Raw genomic sequence first — 18,969 nt, forward strand, 5'->3', positions numbered from 1 at the left:
AGTATTGAGAGAATCACAAGACCAGCGAAGAAAGCAATACTACTAAGAGCAAGAACAGAGTTAGATGAGAAAGCCATTCAATCAAGGTCAAGGGGGCTGAGCTAAACTCACTCCTTGCAGTACTGCATGCAATGCTGTCTGCACCAGGCAAGCTGTCGGTAGCGAGACCGTAAACAGGACAGCATTTTATTTGTATGTTGTTTTCATATACCCAAAGTCAAGGCATGCATTTTTCTACAAGCTACACCACAACATGCTTACTTTGAATGGCCTCTTGTCCCGAGCCTTCTTGTGGTGAGAAGTGGGAATTTTTGCCGTATTGTCTAAAAAAGAAATACATTTTATTAGTTATCGTCATTTATTCTCATTGAATCTTTCAAACGTCATACGAATCAGAGATTTGTACACAGATCGTTACAAAATAAACTAGTAAAGAAATATATTTAGGTTTGCATTGACATGTAATGTATAATATAATCCATTAGAACAGGTGTAGTATATAGGTCCAGGAAATACAAAAAGAAACCAAGTTTATTGGAGAGGAACACAGTATCACATCTGCTTCCAACTCCTGTCTCTGGAACATACAACATTACCATTCCAAAGCAACAGGACTTTCAAGAGTAAACTACAGATGGAAGCAATTTAAAGTAATAGCATTACAATATTAATTTAACATATGTAACCCATCTCATCCCTGTAAAAATAAGAACAATAAAACATAAAACAAAACGTAACTATATTCTCAGAATCTAACAGGAGGATTAATGATTCTTTTACCAGTCTTGACTCTTGAAGCCACAGAACTGGCATCAACCAAATTAGTAAAATGAGAATCACATCCTGAACCCTGTCTAAGCAACAAAGGATGTGACACTCCTTTAGGAATAACTTAATCCTTCTCAGAAGCATCTTGACATTTGACAACACGACTGACATTCCACACCTTACCATCATTGGTGATTAAACTATTAAGATTGACTTTAACCACTTTGCATATGGGTCCATATTTTGACGAACCCTTGACAAGGAAACCTGGTTTGCGTATTTTAACATAGTCACCAACTTTAAAAGAGGGAACTTTTACATTATTTTTAAGATCATGGTATTCTTTCATTTTATCTTGATGACGTTTGACTCTTAAAGAGGTACTATAGCTGTCAGCAGACACAGAATTATGTATCTTTTCCTTAATCCACCAAGGACACGATTTTGAAACAGGTTCTCTTCCTCTCAACAAGCGGAAAGAACTAAGTTCAGTTACTGAGTGAGGAGTAATTCTATACATCCACAACCTCTCTCGCAAAACACGTTTCCACTCACTTCCACTCTTCCGTGCCCATTCAACACAATCTTTCAACACACGATTAAATCTTTCTATCTGACCATTCATTTTTGGCTCGTACAACGGAGTACTAACATGTCTGATACCACAAGAACCAAGAAAATTCTCTACCTCTTTAGATTCAAGCTGTACTCCATTATCCGTAATAAGAACTTCTGGACTACCTTCTTAAGCAAATACTTCTTGTAGAAACTCTACAATCACTAATGAAGTAGCATGTGAAACAAACCTTACCTCAGGCAAATTTAGAATGATAGTCGATTAGGACCAAGGCAAAACGAGCATCTTGGAGTAGACAATAGAAAGGGCCAGAAATATCGAAAGCTAATTTTTGCCAAGGGTTCTTTGGCCATGCAACAGGTATTAAGGGAGCTGGGTGTACCTTCAACATCTTATAACTATTTAGGCAAATGGAACATATTCTAACTATTCTATCAATCATTTTATCCATGCCCGGCCACCAAAAACTAGATCTCACCAATCTTTTCATGGATGACATACCCAAGTGTCCCTCATGAGCGAGCTTAAGAATTTCATCTTGCATTCCCTCAGGAGGAACACACTTCCCACCTTTGATAATGATACCATTGTCTAACTCCAGGTCGTTCGATACCTGATGAAAAGACCTCAATTCAGGAGGAACCATGTTGACTCTTGGTCAACCTCCCAAAATGAATTTCTTTAACATCTCCCAATGTTTATCTTTTACAGCAAAACTCTTCCACTTCTCTTCAGATATGGCATGAAATTATTCCGCAACAAAATCTCCTAAAGAAGCCACCACTTCATCCACATCTTCACTTCCTTTTTCAGGAATGCAGGGTGATCTAGAAAGACAATCAGCAGTGAGATTTCTTCTGCCTGGGACATATTCTTTGGCAAAATTGTACTCCTGTAATCTGGACATGAGTCTTCCAATACACGCAGTGGCATTGTTTCCACCACCTGGAGATAAAATGGCAACCAACGGCTTATGATCAGTCCTCAAGAGAAAACGACTGCCCCACAAAAAATTCCAGAAATGTTCGACACCCCAAACACATCCCAAGAGTTCTTTCTCTATCACAGAGTATCTTCTTTCTGTATCATTCAGAGTCCTAGAGGCAAAAGCCACACACCATTCATCCTTACCACTCTTCTGAGTTAAAACTCCTCCAAGACCATACTCACTTGCATCAACCGTAACTACACACAATTTCTTGAGACAAAATGGCTTCAACGTAGGAGCATGAACAATTTCATCTTTCATTTGCTGAAAAGCAGTTTCTTGTTTTTCACCCCAACAAAACTCAACATTCGGTCTAGTGAGCTACACCTTCTCCAGAAAGTGTGTGCCCTAAATATTCTACTGAATCACGAAAAATTTTACATTTATTACTTTTGAGTGTGAGCCCATGTGATTCTAAACGCTTACACACCTCAATTACATGTTCCTTATGAGAATCATTGTTATGGGAAAACACAAAAATATCATCTTGGAAGCATTTCACATATCCTTCTAGGTCCTTAAAAATATGTTGCATAGCTCATTGGAAAACTGACGCTGCAGAGGCCAACCCGAAGGGCACCCTCCTATATTGAAACAACCACTCCGGTGTGAGAAACGCAGTCAAGTGTTGTGAATCTTCTGTCAATAAGATCTGGTGATACACAGAGCGTAAGTCAAAAGTGGAGAAAACTTTTGCTACTTCCAACATACATACAACTTCATTTATCTTTGGCAATGGATGGCAATCAACAATCAAATTTGCATTAAGTGCTCTCAGGTCCACACATAATCTCAAACTTTGATCAGCCTTGCGAGCCAAAACTATCGGAGAAACCCACTTGGAGGATTCTATCTCCTCAATGATGTTATCATCAATAAGACAAAACTTTAAGATCCCCTCTTATGTTGATGGGCATATTTCTTAACTTTTGTCTGACAGGAATGGTTCCTTCTCTAAGTTTGATCTTATGTTGAAAATTATTCAACTTCCACAGATCTTTGGAAAATACTTTGGGAAAAGACTCCACTATGTCATTAACAATTCCTCCAACATTTACCACACCTTTGATAAAATGTGATTCCTCATGCTCTCCATCAATGACCATCACAGGGTCACAACTCTTAGGATGTAACATAATCCCTACACTACCTTGATCCATCTAACCAAGAACATTCACACCTTCAACAGCTATGTACCGTTTCACAAAAGCAACATGTCCCTTGAATTGCATATCCACACCAACATATTCTTTCATTTCAATAATGGAACCATCGAATGCTCTAACAATAATGTCTAACTTCTTAAGATCTTGTGATGTTAATATCCCCTGAAACATTTCAGCAAAATATTCTTTAGTTATAATCGTCCAAGGAGAACCTAAGTCTGCAAAAATATATAAAGCTGGACTTTTTGACTAACCGACTGATAACAGTTTTATTATGATTGAGTAGATGAACTTGACACCTTAGGTTTTGTAAGCAGACATTGTCCTATATGGTTTATAGCATCATAATCAAGACATGGTTTTTCATGTAATCTCTAAACATAGACCTGTGAAGAAAACTTTCAGCTGGTGTATAAGTGTGTAACTCTGATTTACATTAGAATATTTTCAATTATATTTAAATATAATGCACTTGTTGAGCCTAGGATATCAAAAAGCAGTAAATGATCAATGTCTGTTAACCACACATCAACATTTAGGTATGAACTGCACTGTTAAAGAGAATTGTAACAACATTGAGTCTTTATTCACATGAATAACATTAATATTTGTAGTAATGTTTCCCACTGTATTCACGATTAATTCTCTTGTTTTTCCATGTGGTACATATTCAACGTCAGTTTTCATTCCATGTAACATGGTCATCAAAGCAGATTCAGCACGATTGCGCATTAGCTTAATATTACACATTTAGTAATCTAACTTCACAAATCGAATTCAGTCACACAGACACATAATTTCCCATGGGAGCAGTGATAATTACCGTTGCTACAAATTAAGATCGTGCACTCCTTGTGAGTGCATTAATGGTTTAGCAATATCGTTGACATTGCAACATCATGATATGTTTATTGGAACGCGGACATTTTTTCACATAAGAATTCACGCGCTACGCACATTATAAACTTAATTAGAACATATTGGGAGTTTTACACTAGGCGCACAGCTTGCAGTTTGAATAGTTATAGATTTTTATTAGGTTTTGGTGACTTTTTAACCTAGTCTAAGATGGCAATAGTGTGTGCAGTCCGTTTTTTATGTTTGTGGTAGAGCAGAGATGAGAACCACGTAAAACCGGCTCGGGAATGGCTGCGACTTTGAACGCGGCTTTGTATACACTGGGATAGTTCAGGCGGGAAGAGACAACAGTTCAGGTAAATGCGGAGCAGGCTGGGTTCCATAAAATGTTTTTAATACTTTAATGACGAAATAAGTGGTAGCAACTTACCGCGTTGTTTTCGTTTTTTGTAGATTAAACATCCAAGTACTGAGGTATGTGCACACGTTCACACGATAATACCGACCATATGAGCATTTGGCTCGTTAACCCACATAACATCGGTTATATATATTTTAGCAGGACTACAAACAGTTCGGCTACAGTTCAGGTATGTTTGGCAGATTTAAGTGGCATTTAATATGGAAATACCATGCGTTTTCAGAGAGAGTTCACCAACATTATTATTTCGTTTTTGCAGCTTATCCTCAGTTTACCACTGTTAAGAACGCGGTAAGCTTCAGTATTTTTTTCAAAAAAAGAGATCCACTAAAGTCGTGTAGTAGCATGTTTATCTGGGAAAGATCGAACATTTACACATTTTCATTGTTTTCAGCTTGCAAGTACAGGGATTTGTCCACACAGGTACGATTTAATACACAAATAATACCACACTCATGGGCGTTCTAACAATTACATTACATTCACATCTTCCTATATTTTTGTTTTTTTCAGACTGTCCCCTGATGAAGGTACTGTGGTGTACCGAAATGCATAGGGCAGAGGGCAGAATAAGAATACTGTATTGTTTAAACAATAATAGAATGTATATTGTATATGTATGATTCAATGTAAAAGCAAATATCATGATGCATTTGTTGATATGATGAAATAATCAGCATTGTGCATAAGATTGCACAGTAAACAATGAGTATCATGTATTAAAACAGTGACGCTAACAGTGACTTTGCTGCTCTACTAGCGGTTTGTTTGGAAGACTCCTAACCTCGCGGAACCCGCTTCGCGGGTCCCGCATCGCCAGTGGATTGAATCCAGACCCCTGGAAGCTGCTGTGCGTGTGTGTCTGGACTGCAGGGCTGCGAGCGTCGGGACCGGGACTTGGTATCCCAGGAGTCCCGGCAAACCCGAGCCCGACACACCTGGGCCACTCTCCCTGATCGCCCCGCCCCACTCATTTAACAACGGATTGCCCTATATAAGTAATCAGCGAATCCCGCTGCGTGGGAGCGCCCGGGGCGAAGCCCGGGCAAAGGGCGGGCCCTCCGAGGCCTGAGGAGACCGGGCCGGGCTTCATTCCTTTGATGTCTGCTCCTGCTGGCTACCTCCATAAGGAACGCTTCTATTTGGTGTCCCTGTTGTCCTTTGTTTATCTAGTTATTCTACAGTTCTTACCTTCACATTTTTGTATATAGGGTCAATACCACACCCCATCGCCAGTACTTTATAGTCATATTTTGTTTTGTACCGCAGGATGTCCTCACCCATCATTGCATTACCTGCTGAGGGAGGTGCTAAACAGGGGACGCTGGATGGTTTTGTCATCAGGACGGCCTCTACGGCCGATAAGGACCTAGCCCTAGCTGAGCGACGCGCCATCAGGCGTCGCTCGATTGAGCACATCAAGAGTAAAAGGTCCTCATTGGGCCCAACTCTTCCAGGCTTGCCCCTGTTAACTGACAGCGCTGAAGGCCCAAAGAGTCCAGAGCCTCCGCTCGATTCTAGCATTCCCCTATTACTCCAGGACAGGGCTACTCCCCCTCAATCCTTTGTTGATTCCAATTCTGTCATTAATCTTTCCGCCTCACTGGTTAGTATCTCAGACGAGGTGGAACTTATGACAGACTCTTTGATAGCAACAACTGAGCCACCTTCTAAACCCAATATTAAGGCTGTAGTCGCGGAAGTACACCGTTGTCACGGTCCTCCGCCAAAGAAAAGGAGAAGGAAGGGGCATGGTACAGCTAGAAACAAAGTCACGCCCTCCCCCTGTACCAAGAAGAGTCATCTCCCACCTCCAGGTTTAAACTCTCCGTTTGTTACCCCCACTCTCTCTGCAGACCAGCAGGTTCGAGACTTATTGGGGAGTATCGAGAAAATTATTAGATCATTTACTTTGCCTTTGGTGGAGAGACTTAAGAGGATTACTGCTCAGTTGGGAGATTTAGAGAAAGCCTATAAGGCGTTACATCTGAGCAATAAGGGCTCAGGTGGGGAACCCCCTATCCCTTCTTTCATCATTGTCCCTGGGGGCTCTGCACCCCGGTTCCAGGATAAACCTACCAAACAGCCCATAAGTGCCACGCCACAGGCTACTGCAGCCCTCAGGCGCGACACTGACGGGCTGGAAAAGGATGCCACGGGGAGTGCGATACCCATTTGCCCACAATCTAATCCCATAATTGCAGACGTTACTGCCAGATCCCATATTCCCAAAAGGCAAAGAGTTAATCTGCCCCCTGAAGTGGCTTCCTTTGTGGTGGTTTTAACTGGTGTCCCAGTTTTGGAGGCGGGTAAGAGTGAAGACCAAGTTCAACTTAAAAATAAGGCCATTTATTGGCTAAGACAGTACCGGCCCTTACCTCTTTACCTAAATGGAGAAATCCTAATGGTACGGCGACTCGCATGGCTGGGGCCTACCCAAAAAAGTATTATGGGGGACATCGTTATAATCAGCTTTAAATATAAAAGGGCAGTTAGCCACATTTTAAATTGGTCCTCCCCCAAAAGCAGTAGCTTGATCACACCTTGAGAACTGACTTACTTTTATCCCAGAAACCTGTTAAGTCCAGTGGCTAACCCAAGATTGTGGGCACCCAACGCGGAAAGTTCAACCAGGCCACTGATGCATTCGCAGGCCAATTGTATGAGGAGACAACGTTATCACCCTGAGTGTCATTATTGTGCTCCTAGACCTCCATTTGACTCGCAGTTAGCAAATTTTGTTCATCCTGTTTATCCGGCCCATCCTGATTCTTGGACCCAGCACTTAAACCATCCTCGTGCATTATCTGTTCCCTGGTCATCTAACAGGTTTCAAATCCCCCTCCATAATCGTTAAGAAAGTATACGAGATTTGGAGGGCGTGGACTGACTGAGTTGCAAATTGCATGTACCAGTTCGTCCGACAGATTCCACACACCCAGTAATATATGACAGTAGCCCAGCTATCGATCCAGGGCTGCACCATGTCACTGGTCCAGCTTTTACTTCTGGGCTGCGTGATGTTATGGATCTAGTTACTACCTATAGCCCAGGCCTTGTTAACCTTGAAGTTTTGGAAGCCAGTACTGCAGTTACCTTACGCAGCCTAGGTTCTGACATTCTTGACGTCTCTGAAGCTAGCATTTCTAGACAGATATGCGAACTTTCTGATGGTCGTAGTAATAAGGTTAAAGACGTTAAGCATAGCTCTCAAGGGGACATTGAGTTTCTATTTTGGAACATTTCAGGGATCAAGGACAAGGTATTGGATCCCTCCTGGGTTGAGTTTGTCAGACCATTTCGATTTCTGTGCTTCCAGGAAACCTGGACTACTGAGCCTGTCCATTTAAACCTTTCATGCTGCAGCCGTACCCTCCAAACGTGGGAGGAATATGGGTGGACTATGTATATACATTTCGAATCTGTTGGGTGTTGTGAATATCAAGGTAGATAAACTAGGAACTTGTCACCAGATTCTATTAATTCGGATGGTTTCCAAGGTCGATATTATCTTGATTAACATTTATAACAATTTGCACAAACGTTTAGTCCCAGAATTGGTATCCTCCTTGACTAAAGACATACACAGTATCATTACCTCGAAAGGGAGGGATTGTATTATTGTTTGTGGGGGGGATTTCAACCATAATCTGTGTGTACAAGAGTGGGGGGGTTGTGAATTCACTGGGGCAGGTGCGGAGGTTACATCCCCACACTTTTCCCATTTGGATGGGGGTGAATCCCTGAACGATATGATGGCATCTTTTAATCTAGATTTTGTTAATAGGCTGTGCTCCCCTTGTGTAGATTTCAGTGCAACCTTTGTGGGGAGAGGGCTCTGTACTACTATTGACTTTATAGTTGCCTCAGAAAGTCATGCCACCTGGTATGCAGACTACTCCACTCATTCTGTAGGATTCAGCGACCATCTTTCCCTTTCCTTCGCCATTAAATTACCTCAGGCTAAGCATAATTCATTGATAGAGAGACTGTCCTGGTTAAATCTTGTGATATGCCTAGACAAAATGGTTATGTTATCAAATGGAGTCAGATTGACCCGGAGGCCATGTATGCCAAGATAGTTAGGGGATCCTTGGTATCAATTGAAAGGTGTCTAGATGTAGAGACCTCTCATGAGGGGACCCTGGCTGCCTTTAAGGCCATCACACGGACCATCCGAGATAGCCTGTCTCGACAGGGGAAAGGTCATACTTCTAGGCCAACTATCAATTCCTGGTTCGATGCTCCCTGCTCTAGGGCGCATTCACATCTCATAGCAGCATGACACAAAAAGATCAGGGACCCGGTCGAGGTGGCCAACTGCAGGAAAATTTCCCGTATTTCCCGGAAGAACTGTAAGAATAACATTCAACAGGAGGCCTGGAATAATCTGGTTATTGCTGCAAAATCTAAGGACAGCGCCCTATTTTGGCGTGCAGTTAATGCACCTTTTTTTAATGTATCAAATAATGCAAGGGTAGAGGTTGCCATTAGTGAAGCTTCTTGGATTGACTTCTTTTCGGAAGTCTATAACCCGGAGGGGTCTCCAAAGCTAGTTGATATGGAGGGCTTAGATAAGGAGGTATCCCGGACCTTCCAACAAGTTAACCTGGGCATCTCAATTGGTGAAATGTCTGTTGCCATTAAGCAGAGTAGGGGAGGTAAAGCTCCAGGAATAGATGGGGTTCCTATCGATATATTTAAACACTCAGTTGATCTATGGTCCCCCATACTGAAGAGAGTCCTGGACGCAAGTTGCGAGTTGGGGTTTCCCAGGACCTGGTCTGATTCCATCATCATTCCCATTTTCAAGAAGGGAGATAGGGAGAGTCCCTCTTGTTATCGCCCTATCTCCCTTCTTGATTCCTTCATGAAGATCACGTGAAGGGCCGTCCGGAATCGGTTATTGTCCTGGGTGGAAGAAGCAGGTGTTCTATCCCCGGTTCAGTATGGTTTTCGTGAAGGGATGGGTACCGTGGAACAGGTCTTGAACTTTACACTCCTTCAAGGGAAATATGTTCAGGCTAAGGCAGGTAAACTTTATGCAGCATTTGTCGATCTGAGTGCCGCATTCGACTGCGTTAAGCAGGATCGACTGTGGAAGGTGCTGGAGGATCTTAAAGTAGAAGAGGCCATTATTTCTTTTTTAAGGCAACTCTATGCTGGGGCAAGGGCAAGGGTGAGATTTGGAACCAGTGGAGAATGCACCAAGCCGTTCCATGTGAAGCGTGGAGTGAGGCAAGGGTGCGTCCTCGCGCCTCTCCTTTTTAATTTATATACTAATGACCTAGAGGATGTTTTGGTGTCCAAAGTTACTGACTCACCCGGAATTAATTCTAAACAACTGGTATCTCTATTATATGCAGACGATGCCGTCATTATGGCGAGGACAGAGAGAGGTCTGCAGTCAGCCTTAGATGCTTATATGAATTTTATGGAATCTAGGGGATTGACTTTAAATGTGAAAAAAACCTTCGCAATGACGTGTGCCAGGGGCAAGCCCAAAACCTGCAAACTGTTTGCACGCAGGGAAAAAGTGCAGACTACTAAATCCTTTATCCTTTTCATACCTAGGAGTAGTCCTTGAGGGTAGGGGACACTGGGGTTCAGCCATAAGGAGTAGGACCCTGTCGTATAAAAAAGCGACTGCAGCACTTATGGCCTTCTCACGAAAAATGGGCAAAAGACCCCCTGAAATCCTACTTAACATTTATATGGCCAAATGTGTCAGTACAGCCATCTATGGGGCTGGCGTCTGGGGCATCCAAGATACTAGGGAATTACAAGTAGTAGAAAACGCTTTTTTGAGGTTTATTTTAACCGTTCCGTCTAGTTTATCTGTGTTTAATTGTCATGCCGAGTTGGGGGTTCGACATATCAGTGATCTGATCGCGATGCAACCTCTGTTACTCTGGCACAGGGTTTGGGCCGCAGCTGATTTGGAACTCAACAGAGAGATCATTTGCGATGTTATGGCCCTTGATAAATCCAACAATATAGCGTGGCTATCCTACATCCAAAAGTTTTGCCAAGACATGGGGAAAGCGGAGTTCTTTACGGCACCAGCGGGGTTATCCAGGATCTCGAGGAAAGATCTAAAAAATAGTTGCTGGTACCATTTGGAATCCCTGCGGCTAGGGACTGAGCTGAATAAAGAATCGGTTGTGCGGCACCAATTGTTGCTTACCTCGGGCAACATGCAACCTTATTTGAACTGGTGTACCAAGGGTTTTGACAGGTTCTTACTTACTAGGTTCAGATGTAACATCTTTTTTGCCTAGTTTCATTTCCACAAATTAACGACTGGTCTAAAATGCTCATTAAATGCCCATGTGATGGGAGGGTTGAACAATCAACCCTTCATGTGATTTGTTTCTGTAGATTTTACCATAAAGAGAGAGCCCAATGGAATAAACCACTTTTGAAAAATCACGGAACTTGGCACCAGTGCCGCCCAGCCTTATTGTATCTCCAGTTATTAAATGATGAACTGTGTGTGGCTACTATGGTCGGCTTTTTAAAGAGTGTTTTTAGAAAAAGGAAAAGTTTAATGTGTTCATAAAACCATTATATTCACAATCTGTTTTAAACGTAATGCTATTTTTGTGTACATTATGTATCGATTTTTTGCTGATGTTGCTTTTATGATTTTTTTAATTCTACAAAAATCGAATAAAGCTTTCTAGTACTACTACTACTATTAAAACAGTGAAATATTTTCTGGTATAGAATTTAATTAAAATTTCTTTTTGAAAAGGGTAAAGGTGTAACACACCATGTGCACAGTGCGCGTCTAGATGGGTTTGTAAACCCGTCATAACTTACATGAGTTTGAGGGACACACCAAGAACTTCTACAACACACTCGGGTTGTTTTATAGTAGAACAGCAATAACCTTGTTCACAACAATCAGTAATTGACACTACGATTCCTCACTCATACTCAGTCTCTTCCCCCTCCTCATTATTCAAAAACGAACGTTACTTGAAGAAACATTGTGTGAGGAATAATTTTTGCATACACTAGCGTAATGCCCTCGCCTACCACATTTCTTACACTCTTTTTCTAAAGCAGGACACCTAGGGAAAGAAGCAGCATGGTTAACACTCCCACATCTAAAACTGTGAAAATCTTTGTCATTCCTCTTAGAAGAATTTTGATAGTTGTTAACATTCCGTTGGAAGGTGTTGGTTTTCGAAGAGCTAGCTACAGGTTCAGTCTTGACAGCACAAACATCTTCAGATTTCTCCTTTGAGTTTTTATCCAGGCATTTCATCCAGTTATCCAAACGTTCCACAGCCTTGGCTGGTATAATGACATCTTTTAAGTCTGGATCACCAATAATCCATAGTTTTTCCTGGATCTTTTTACTCTTGGTATGAATCTAATCTGATCCCTAATCATTTCATCAGTGATTGGGCCAAAATTACAATTTGTGGACAAATAACGTAGTGCAGTTAAAAAATCTCGTGCTCTTGTATAAAATGTATACCTATTCAAAACAATGCTAGAGGTAGGCTTAAATCTAACTTCTAGGCGTGACATAGCATCTTCAAAAACATTTCTGTCACCAGTCCCGTCAAGCTGTGGTAAGGTTCTGAATATTACTTATCCTTCAGACCCTAGCGAGTGCAAAAAATATTCTTTTTTCTCTCTGCAGAGAATCTGTCGCCATCTATGGCTTTCAAAAATGTCAAAAATACTTCCCTCCATCTATTCCAAGGTATGGGTGGAACCTCTTTCGTTTGTAGAAACTTAGACGGAGGATCAAATTGCATTTTAAATTATGATAGTTGAATGAAATGAAAATATTTGTATGTAAATCCACAAGGTGAAACTCAGAATGTCATGTGCAAAATAAACAGTACTCCATGAGATTCCTATAATGTTCAGAAATAAATATTCATGAAATGTTCAGAAAAAAACATTTAAGAACTGAGTAGAATAGATATAATTTAGAGTCACAAGTCACAAAAATTTAACTTAAAATAAGTGCATGAGAATCGTAGTATAATAGCAATAAATATACGGTGTTCAAAACTATGTTGCCGAAAGTCATATGGATGAAACGATGTGTACTCTTCCTCGTCGCTCGTCGGCCCGATGTGTGCAATGGTCGTCACAGCAGCCGGAGCTTCCAAAATGATATTCTCCTGGGGCTAGAGCGGTTACACAGAACAATGAGGAAGTGCTCGTCCTCACACTTGCTAGACGCTCGCTCGGCGTTTGAAGAAAAACAGAGCTTGAGGCAGATCAACAGTCAAGAAGCGCTCGCGAGTGCTAAAATCTTTGTACTTCTCAATCCACATACAACAAAGAAAAGGTAAATAAATGTAGCAAGTGTACCTTTTGACGATTGTGCAGCTTGTATGTTTGCAGACTGAAAATAAAAATCAGCAAGCAGGATTGACACCCCCAAAAAAAGTACGAATTTAAAAGAGAAAAAATTACAATATTCCCAAACAAGTGAGGAATAAACTGCCAAAACTTCAAGTAAGAATAAGACCGCTTGTAATAACAAAATGAACCACACGGAAATCCAAAGAAAGCAAAAAAAATCGAATGACATCCAATGTAGGTCCAGTTAGGTCGCTCCTGTGTTTCTTGTAATGTTGATAGCAGACCAAAGTACCTCGTCGCCAATTTTGTAGTAAATAAGTCCAGAAAATACAAAAAGAATCCAAGTTTATTGGAGAGGAACGCAGTATCACATCTGCTTCGAATAGAGCCTTTCCAACTCCTGTCTCTGGAACATAGAACATTACCATTCCATAGCAACAGGACTTTCAAGAGTAAACTACAGATGAAAGCAATTTAAAGTAATAGCATTACAATATTAATTTAACATATGTAACAACAGGTCATTGGGGATCTTACAGTACTGCACTAAAAACTTTACAAAGAGGGTTCAGTCTTAATGTGCATTATCCACTTAACCACCTGTGCTAAATTATTGGTGTGTAGGCTTGAAGAGGACAACCTATTGCTACTTGGCATGGGGGAGCAAGGGAGTAGCCGGAAAAATAAATTACCACCCCCCCTTAAACGATATGGCTTCCAATGTGTGAGTGTGTGAGCGAAGTATGCCGTCCTTACCCTATGAAAGTAAACTAGATTTGTTTCCCAAGGAATGCTGCCTTTCTTCCTTCTAACTGTCGTCTTATTTCAGTTGTTCTTTCTTTCTTTGCACTCTTTCATTATATTTGCCTGACACATAGTCTTCTTTGTCTTTCTAACCATGTTTAGTTATTTGCTTACACTTGGCCCCCACCCACAACTATGTCATGTTGTTTTCTTTCTGGTATTAAATAGTTTCTGCTTTTGCTCATGTCTGTTGACCAACTGAAGAGTCACATTTCAAATTTAAGAAGAGCTATAAAACTAATTTAAATCTGTCTATTGACAACCCAGCTCAAGGTTATGGGTGGGAATTTATGTCACTTGCCAGTGCCAGCTACACTTTGGCAATTCTGCCCCAACACATCCTGCCATTATTCCCACCAAAGAAATGATTTAACATTTATCACTACAGAACACTATATTATCAAGAAATTATTTTTAATATGTTAAAATTCAGTGGGCCTTATTTATGAAGGACTTGCGCCGCCGATGCGTCACTTTTTCCCATGTTAAAAGTGACGCACCGGCGGCGCAAGTCCTTCATAAATAAGGCTCAGTATGTTTAGTCACATTGGTAATATTGGATTGACATTCATCAACCAATGTTTGGATTTTTGCTGTGATAAAAATGAATATAATAACAATTCAAGTCTGTCATGTTCTACAAAAGGGCTGCATTTGACCCTATCCTATGGATCCATTTACAGAGCACTGTGAAGGCAATCACGGAGGTCCCCCGAAAGTTATGCCCTATAACAAACCTCCCACTCCCTGCCACCAGTCTAACCAGAGCTGCTGATATCATGGGCATTGATAACGCTGGGGTGTTGAGCTACTCAGTATTACTTGCTGGGGAATAAGTAATAACCAGGGGAATCAGCAATTTCCATCCTAATTTACCAGGTTTGTCTCCATTTCCCTTAAAAATATAGATGGAATTTCCAGGTGAAAGACTACAGCCACAGAGTTACCACATACTGATGGGGCCAATAACTTCCATTACTGGTCTAATTAAATGTAAGACGGCGACCTCAATAGGCTAATAGAGTAATTGTTCTCTGCTGGGTCCAGTAATACTATCATTTGAGAGGCTAAGAGAAACGCTACAGTACAGAAACTGCATTGGTTGAGGTATTGGAATACATCCAAGGAACCCTAGATGGGGGTAGCGGCCGTACTGGTCATGCTGGACCTGTCAGCTGCCCTTGATTCCATGCCCCATACAATGCTGCTTGATCGCCTCCAGGATATTGGAGTGACAGGGGTGCTTTGGACAGGCTAACATCATTTTTAGCAGGAAGAAGCCCGCAAATTTGGATTCCGCCCTGCGTGGCTAACTCAAGGAAAGTGGGCATGGGTGTTCCCCAAGGTTTGGCCCTAAGTCCAACACTTTTCAACTTATATCTTACCCCCTTAGCATTCCTAGCAGGAGAATAGGGAGCAAAGGTGTTATCCTATCCAGACAACACTCCATTGCTTTTCTCCTGGAGTAAGGGCTCGGAGCCAAACGGCACTCAAATTAAAATCTGCCTTACCACAGTTTTCTACTGATTAGCAAAAGCTCAACTTAAATGTAATGAAAGAAAAACTGAAATCGTCTTCTTGGGGACTTTTCCACCTACTTTTGGGCCAAATATTCGACCAGATGATGTTTTCCCTACTGGCCTTCAAAAGGAGTAGGTAAAACACCTGGGAATAACCTTTGATAAAAAAACTATCCTTGTGGGTATATGTTTTGGAATTTTGAGATTACTATAATGCTATATAAAGGGGTGTACCGGAATACCTCAAGGATAAATTGCAGTTGATTCAGAATGCAGCAGTTCACCTTCTGCTACCTGTGCCAAAAAGACAAAACATTAGCCAACATTTGCGGAAACGTCATTGGTTACCCAATAGGGCGATAATTACATTTAAGGCTCTAACATTGGTACATGATGCGTTGCATCAGATGGGCCCCAAATACCTTAGAGTCAGATTCAGCTTCTATAACCCGGCTAGACATTTAAGATCTGCCAACAAACTTCTAGCTGTGGTCCCAAAGTACTAGCGTCAAAGCTCTGGAGGTAGATAACTACCATTTCTGGGCCCTTCAGCAGTGAACCAACTCCTATTGGAGCTACGCTCTTTTAGTGGCTCATTGCTGTTCAGGAAATAAAAAGTCCTGGCTCTTTGTGCAAGTCTAATGTCCACCCAACCGACCTCTTTCAGTTTGGATCGAGACACTCCTAGGAGTAGCCGCGCACATTATAAATTGCTTTAAAAGAAAACAAGTTCTCCAGATTTTGGGTCATATTCTGTTTTTCTTTTTTTTTTAAAGTTGGGACAGTGGTGCAGTCACAGCACAAGTTTCTAGTTAATCTTGTAATGGGCTAGGCATTCATCAACTGCAAAGAATAATATTTAAAGTGAAATCTCAGAATTTAAAGATCATTTGGAGCTTGATGTACAACTAAAGAGCAACCATGTCCTAATGCACATTTTCTGTGCCATACTTCGTTGATAAGAGAGACCACTTGCACTTTTGCCAACAAAACATTACAGAATTAATGATTAGTAACATGTAATCCATCTATCTAAGGTATAATTTGAATTTATTGTCTTGAATTTCTGCATCCTGTATCCTATGTATATTTCTTATCATTTACTCCAGACCAGAATCTGAGAGGCATATTTGCAAGGGGCTATAGTCATTTCCAGCGACGTTCTGGTGGCAATATGCCCTTCTCCTTACTTACAAAGCAGTGTTAAACCACTTTTTGTGGTTTAATGCTGCCTTGTAAATAAGGCCACTTTATATGTGTCACTTAGCGTAAAAGGGGAGTGCAAAGGGTGTTGCTGTGGGAGTTCCACCGCAACACCCATTGCTTTTGACGCTGCCAAGATTTACAAAGAAGTGTAAATCCGAGGCAGCGCCAACAACTAATGTCATGCAACAGCAGGCGTTAGAAACGTGAAATGAGGAGAAATACTTTCATTTCTCCTTGTTTTTGCTTTTTCTATGTGTGCTGCATTCTGCATGACACATACAAAGAACAAAATGCAAATAATGGTTGTTTATGTACAGGAAGATGTCCCTTCTTCCACATAAACAAACATTAATGGCATTTTGCTCTTTCTATGTGTCCTGCAGAATGCAGCTTCATTTAGCACCAGCACTAGGGAAAACACAGTGGTGCACCGTATTCTTGTGAATACAGTGCTTCCCTGCATTTTGAAAATGTTGGAGCGTGGTACTGCCAAATTTGGTGCAGCTCCGGTCTCTGACATTTTCTCCTTAATATGCCCCTAGGTGTCACTAGAACATTATGCGGTTTTCAAAGTTGTCAGTGGTGCTGACTCTTTCTTTTGGTTTTCTGAAAGTCTGCAAAAACGGATGCAGATCTTATAATTATGTTATTTTGTATCCTGTCACTTATAGATAAGATCCTGAATTCATAAACATCTCCTAGTGAGACATGGAGCACTTCTCAATTTACGATACAACAGCCCTATCCAAGAATTATTGGTAAATATTTCGGGACATATTTATGACCCCATTTGCGTCACCCTTGCAACACGCAATGTGGTGCAACAGTGACACAAAACTTAAGTCAGATTTTTTAAAGCCACATTACGTAGCTTTGAGTAGCTCCAAAAATCTGGATTAACGCAATGCATCACAAATAGCTGTGATTCGTTACTCTCCCCTGGGTAGGCATTCCATGGTCATTGCATGGGTGTTCCCGCACAACTCCCTTGGTTTCTGACACATTCCCAGATTTACAAGTCCTTGCAAACCTGGGAATGTGCCAAAAATATTTGCCTCCCAGGAGTGGAGTAACAAGGATAAAAATCTTTATTTCTCCTCAGTACTTCCTCTTTCTATGTGTGTTGCATGCTGTAGCACACATAGAAAGAGAAAAATGCCTCTCACGATTGTTTTTTTACAGGACGATATCCCTTCCTGCACAAAAACAATCCTGCATATAACGCAGGCACCCTTGCACCATGGTGCAAGGGTGCCTGCATTGGTGCTAGGTTGATAAAAGGGTGCAAGCACAGGGGGAGAAGTCAGGAATGTGCTGCATGCCTTAAATGCAGTGCATTTCTGCCCTCTCCCAGTGACAAAGTGCAGCACAGAAAGGTGACTTCGTGCACTGCACTGCACCACTTATTAGTATGTAAAACAGGACAATATAGTCTTAGTCTGAAACTGAAGATAGATCAGGTCCACTGGAACTCTTTGCCAAATTTAGCACTGATATTTTAGAACAATAACATTAATTTGTAGCTTGTGTCTCATCTTCACAAATCCGTGCTTAATAAGTTAACTTCTTTCAATCGCTGCCATAAAAAGTGCTTCTTTTTTCAGATATTTAGGATTTGTTTTCTAGATCTTAAATTACAGAACATTTGTTAGATTGTTTTTAATAAAAATACCTGTTCTGTGCACCAACTAATCACCCCTCCCAGTAAAGTTATAAAATATTTGTGCTGATATATGTTGAAAGGTTCTAAGAGTTATTTTACTTTGTCTCTTGCAGTTTTACTTCACACTCTCTTATTTTGCTCCATAGTAGGGCTCACATTATGCCACCTTGCAGTGAAACACGCAATAGAAATATTAATTGAGTTGTCTACGTCTGCTGAGACATTTATAATGGTGTACAGACAAAATATCGACTCCAAAATATCGACTGGACATAATATCGAGTTTTAAATATAGACTGGACATAATATCGACTGGACATAATATCGACTACAAAAATATCGTTTTTCAGGTAAGTGAAGTAATATCGACTGTATAAAATATAGATAGCAAAAATATCGAATTTTTAATAATATATAATATTTTATAGTGTATTTTTATGTAATAATATGTGTGAATAGTGTGTATTAATGTTATAAAATATTTTATTAAATGAATTTTGTTTTTATAATAATTGCGTAATGTAATTCTGTAGCGGGTTGTGGGTTTATAGGGGAATAGGGTGAGAAGTAATTTAATAATAATTAATTAATTAATATATGTTTGTTAATATTTTTAATTAATAATTAATTGATAATTAATTAATATTAATTAGTTAAT

The 18,969-nt window shown here is 40.7% G+C and overlaps 1 protein-coding gene across 1 annotated transcript in view; it reads right to left on the minus strand.

Moving 5' to 3' along the window:
• Window positions 1–18,969, minus strand: part of RFX6 (regulatory factor X6) — a 465,451-nt gene that overhangs the window by 370,515 nt on the left and 75,967 nt on the right. Inside the window, exon 4 of the mRNA XM_086925262.1 lies at window positions 262–323. Coding sequence (XP_086781388.1) covers window positions 262–323 — 62 coding nt within the window. The remainder of the gene's footprint in view (window positions 1–261; window positions 324–18,969) is intronic.

This window comes from Lissotriton vulgaris, chromosome 6 (assembly GCF_964263255.1).
Source record: "Lissotriton vulgaris chromosome 6, aLisVul1.2, whole genome shotgun sequence".
Classification (NCBI taxonomy): Eukaryota; Metazoa; Chordata; class Amphibia; order Caudata; family Salamandridae; genus Lissotriton; species Lissotriton vulgaris.